This window comes from Triticum dicoccoides, chromosome 1A, assembly GCF_002162155.2.
Source record: "Triticum dicoccoides isolate Atlit2015 ecotype Zavitan chromosome 1A, WEW_v2.0, whole genome shotgun sequence".
In the NCBI taxonomy this organism is placed as follows: Eukaryota; Viridiplantae; Streptophyta; class Magnoliopsida; order Poales; family Poaceae; genus Triticum; species Triticum dicoccoides.
This window is the reverse complement of record NC_041380.1, coordinates 399,831,065-399,835,861: the sequence shown is the minus strand read 5'-3', so window position 1 is coordinate 399,835,861 and position 4,797 is coordinate 399,831,065. Positions and strand designations below refer to the sequence as shown.

General features: G+C 54.1%; 1 protein-coding gene across 1 annotated transcript; it reads right to left on the bottom strand.

The window, feature by feature from the left end:
• Positions 1 to 330: 330 nt before the first annotated feature.
• Positions 331 to 4,556, bottom strand: LOC119275756 (protein ROLLING AND ERECT LEAF 2-like). Its single transcript, XM_037556665.1, has 4 exons — positions 3,233 to 4,556; positions 2,902 to 3,089; positions 1,571 to 1,794; positions 331 to 1,476 (listed from the first exon to the last, which is right to left on the bottom strand). The coding sequence occupies exons 1-4, from the start codon at positions 4,335 to 4,337 to the stop codon at positions 678 to 680; spliced, it is 2,316 nt and encodes a 771-aa protein (XP_037412562.1). The 5' UTR covers positions 4,338 to 4,556; the 3' UTR covers positions 331 to 677.
• Between the last annotated feature and the right edge of the window lie 241 nt (positions 4,557 to 4,797).

Genomic DNA, 4,797 nt, shown 5'->3' with positions numbered 1-4,797 from the left:
GTATCCCTTGCACAGAGCGTATGGCGAGGAGAGCACATGTTCCAGCAGAGGACTTGTCGGTTTTGCACAATGGAAGCAGCAGCAGTAGGGCAATTAACTGCGGTGGACCGAAATGGGGCAGCAGAAAATCAACGTGAGACGTCCTGCATCCAGGCAGGCAGCGAGACAACAGAAAAGATGAAGGGACAGCAGCGCCCACCGCCGGGAAAAACACAGCATCTGCTTTCACTTCAGGCCTGGGAATCCTTCCTCCCCAACAGGCAACAGCTCTGAACCACTTCAAACAGTAGAGAGTAGAGCTTAGCTGAAGACATGAGCATAGAATTCAAGTTTGCGAGAGGGGAGAGCAAGCGTAAAATATCGCCATTAGAGCGCGACAAGGCGGCCACAGGGCCTGTACATTACATGTCTTCCTCCTTCACACAACCCAGAAAGGGAGGAAAGGAGATGAGCTGCGATCCTGGGCAAAATCATTATCTACAACCAAAATGATATCAATCCCCAACGAACAAGGCAAAACCAGCCAGGGAAGCCTTCTCTTCTCCCCACGTTTCATCCCTAAGCTTTAACTTAACTATATATATATATATATCGCATTTTCCCTATATAGATCAACATACCACCCAAAGAGCCAGAGAGAGACACACCAAAATGATGTTCTGATGTGGTCTGACATCCTACCGCACCGACCCGGCTCGCCGGCAGACCACGTCGAGGGCCTCGACGACCGTGCCCGAGAAGCCAGCTATGGCCTGGAACATCCCTGGAAGGCCAGTCTGGATGTTGTTGAGCGTCATGGACCTCGTCACCTCCACAGCCTTGGCATGCCTCGTTATCTCATCCTCCACCTTCCGGCGGCACTGGGCGATCTCGGTCTTCTTCTCGGAGAGAGGGTCGCGGGCGTCGAACGTGTGGCCTTCGATGCCGTCGCGCCCGCTGCCAGGGAGGCCGAGGCCTACCAACGAGTACGACTGGTAGTACTTCTTCTCAATGGCCCTCAGCGAGTTGGTCTTCTTCTCCAGCTCCTTCGAGTACGTCTCGGTCCGCTTCTTGATCTTCATCTCCTCTGCCTGCTTGGTGTAGATGACATGGATGACGTTCACGAAGCTCTTGATGGCCTCCGAAGCCACCGCGTCCGGAAGCCGGTCCAGTGCCTGCTTCCACTCGTCGCAGAAGGTGGTGAGCTCGCGTGAGATGAGTGACGCGTTGGCCTCCTGCGGGGTAATGCTGTCCACTTGGAAGAGTGTCAGCTTCAGCCAGCCATACAGAGAACGGATGTATTCACGCTGATACTTGATGAGCCGGTTGAAGTTGGAGTGCCATGCCGAGACGGCGGCCTCGAGATCACGCGTCGCAAGCCTGTGAAGGTCGGACGTCGACTCGGCCATGGAGTTGTCCACCAGACCGCGCACTTGCTGAACGATCTCATTCTGTGTCTCGTGGAAGTAGTTCATTGACCTCCACATGCTCAGCAACCTGCATGTCAAAATTCAGAAACAGTTAAGTGGTGCTTCCTGGCAGCATCACAAGATCTGGAATCAGGGGTTTCGGAACAAGGGACACGACTTACGCGAAACAAAGCTCGACAAGCTGTGGCGCGAGCTCATTGTCGCGGACGCTGACGATGGCCGAGGATGTGGTAGTGGCAGCTTGTGACGCGACAACGATCAGTGATTGCAGCTTGTTTATGGAGGCCTTGGTCTTGTCCAGCTTGGCACTGTCCCTCCCTCTGTATTCCAAGCTTTGCAGGGTAGAAAGCTTCTTCTCATGCTCAATCTTAACGCTCTCCCTAGCCTGCAGAAGTTCAAATAAATCCATATATGCTTTAATATCTGAATAGTTGGGTTCGACAAACTGTTTAGTATACATATACAAGAAAACAGAACAAGTGCAGTGCAATAACTTGAAAGGAATCACATTCTATCCCAAACTAAGGAAACCAAAGGAACACTATTTGTCGTCACTAAACTTAGCCAATATAAATGTTGTAGTGGTTTCGGTAGCAGCAAAAGGCAATGCCCCAGCCTATGAACTTTCTCATGCTCAGCATTATCAGATATATTATGTACATTAAAGACAACTTCTCAAGGTTTGGAGACCTTTGTACACTATAAAGTAAAGAATCTCAAAGGATGAGTAGTTTAGACAAAAACAGAGCATAAAGGAAGGGAGGAAAATATGAATGTGTGGTTAGGAGATCTAATGGCATGGAGCACTGCTGCCTTTGCTGAAAGCAGCTAAAACTATCAAACCAATGCTCCAGCTGTTCCAAAGGAGGAAAGTGCAGGGCCTCTCTAAAGAAGCTTTCTGCAACAGGATCAGATTCTTCTTCCACAATTGCTGAACAAAAGGGAGGACTGCTATACATTAAATTGTATCAAGACACCAACTTCAAATCTAGAGAGGTGGCACCTAATCTAGCAAAAAAAGAAACAATGTCTAGTCATTTGTTTTATATCATTCATTTGTACCTACCAGAATCCTAAGAGCACAAAGAGATAGAGCTCTCTTCATGGTGTAAGCGTTTTAGCTAGTTTCATTTCATCCTTGACCATGGGTTATTAAATACAGATGACGCACAACTTATTCTAGCATTATATACTCATTTATTTGCTTTATCATAAAGAGTTCTCGGTGGAAGAATTTGGAATTTGTTGATGGCCGAAAACATCAGGTAATATCGTCTAGCAACGTAGTTGGGTCATTCACAGGTGGAGCCGAGCTGAATAGTTTCAGCGTGTTCCATCGACAACTAACGAAGCATAACTAACAGTCATAGCATAGTTTAGCTGACAATTTTTATACAGCAGAGCAACACCAATTTGAGCAATGCACTCAACTGTTAACTTGAAAAGTATAATTAACAGTCACCAATGGCCTCGAGATGGATAGTAAAATTACCTTGACCTCCTCATATAGCTTCTTTTCCCAGGCCAAGAGCCGCTCCAGTGTTGACCCATGGCTCTTCCCTTCCATTGACCCCATCTCCAGTGAATTGGTGTCCAGCTTGTAGCGCACAGCCAATGGCGGCTTTGAAGTCCATGTCGACGCCAGTGCTGACAGCACGCTGTTGGAGTGGTACACCGTCTCTGCCAAAGGAGAAACCAGATTAAGCCAAAATGCTAAAGCATTGTCGCCATTTGGGCAAGAAAGCGTTGCATCTTTGTTAGAAAAATCCTAAAGCACTTGAGAGAATAGCATTCTGGGGAGCAATTCGTGTAATGGCGATTACTTTTGAGTTGCTGGAAGTTGCGGTCGAGCTGTGCGCGGCTGGCCTCCAGGAGCTCCGACACGTTGTCGCCGGCGTCGGCCGCCTTGACGAAGTACTCCTCGATGGCCGCGACGATCTCTGAGAGCGTGCGGTGGCGCACCACCATCCGCATCTCGGTCGCCCCCGTGACCGTGGAGAAGGAGTCCCCGACCTCTGACCTCTCGGCCCTCCGCAGCTGCATTGGCACGGCGGCGTACTCGGACGGCGCCGTCCCGCCGTACTCCGATCTGGCCGCGAACCCGCACTCGGATCTATTCCCCACCTCGCCTTCCTCCGATCTGGTCTCCGACGTGGTCGTCGACGCGTAGTGGTCCTCCTCGTCCTCCCATCCGCCGCAATGCATATCCTCCCTCTCCGTCTCCTCCTCGTCTTCCCCATGGCCGTCGTCGACCTCGTCGTCTTCTTTGAGGCGGTCGTGGCGGCGCTGGGGGTAGCCCCGGGCCTTGGCCTCGTCGTCGAGCTCGCGGAGGCGGTTTGCCTCCTCGAGATCGGTCTTGCGGCGGTCGAAGAACTCGGAGTCGGGCGGCGACGGCGGGTAGAAGTTCTCCCAGTCCCAGGCCGACGAGGAGGAGGGCGTCCCCACCACCGGCGGCTTCCGGAACGAGGACGCGACGCTCGAGTCCGACAGGATGTGCGGCACCTTGAGCCGCCGCATCCTCGGATCCATGTCGACCCTGAGCGCAGCAGCGGCGGCCTGAGGCTGCGGCTGCGGCTGCGGCTGCTGCTGGGGCGGCGGCGGCGGCGGCTGGTGGCGAGGGAGCGGCGTGGGGGGCGGCAGCGAGGAGGAGGCGACGGAGGACGCGGCGGCGGGCGCGGGCGCGTGCAGGGCGGGCGGCGCGGCGGTGGTGAGGAGGACGGGCGCGGTGTGGTGGGAGACGGTGAGCGAGGAGTGGCCCTGCGCGAAGCGGGAGAGCGCGGCGGCCGTGACGCGGAGGGAGCGGAGGTAGTCGGCGTGCGCGGAGGCGAGCAGCTGGCGCGCGGCGACGGCGTCCTTGATGTTGCGCCGGCGCTCCTTGCAGCGCCGCACCGTGTCCTCCTGCTCCACCTTGGATGCCGCGCACCCCATCGCTGCCTCTCGTCTCCTCCCCCGCGCAGATCTCCCTGCTCCCCTCCCCTCCCTCTCTCTCCGTCTTCCGGCTGCCGCTTCTCTCTCCACTTGGCTTGGGCTTCTTCTTCCTCTTCCCCCACTCTGCCGTCCGTCAGAGAGGAGAGCGAGCAGCGAGGAGTGTGTACTTGAGTGGGGGGAGTGGGGTGGGTGCGTGCGCCTTCCTTGCTCCGGCTCGGCTGTGCCTCGTTTAATTTCCGTTGCTCCTTTTCTTTATTTTCTTCTTCTTCTTTAGCGGGCCTCTTTTCCGTATACTTTCTGGCCGCCTTCGCGTTTCCGGGCGTGCGAAGTGGGCCTCGTGTTTGCGTAGGCACGCGAGGTGGCTACGCCAAAATTTCCATGTCATTTCTGTACCCGGATGACAAATTTCCCATTTCAGTACAGCTATTTCTTTTTTCTCTTTCGAGAATATGGAGAACAC

Bases quoted from the DNA above. Each gene is read 5' to 3' on its own strand.
- LOC119275756 (XM_037556665.1), bottom strand. From the start codon at position 4,337: ATGGGGTGCGCGGCATCCAAGGTGGAGCAGGAGGACACGGTGCGGCGC. The intron at 1,795-2,901 runs GTAATTTTACTA...GAACTTCTGCAG, and splicing joins AGCTATATGAGGAGGTCAAG to GCTAGGGAGAGCGTTAAGAT. The intron at 1,477-1,570 runs GTAAGTCGTGTC...TTTGACATGCAG, and splicing joins CTTGTCGAGCTTTGTTTCGC to GTTGCTGAGCATGTGGAGGT.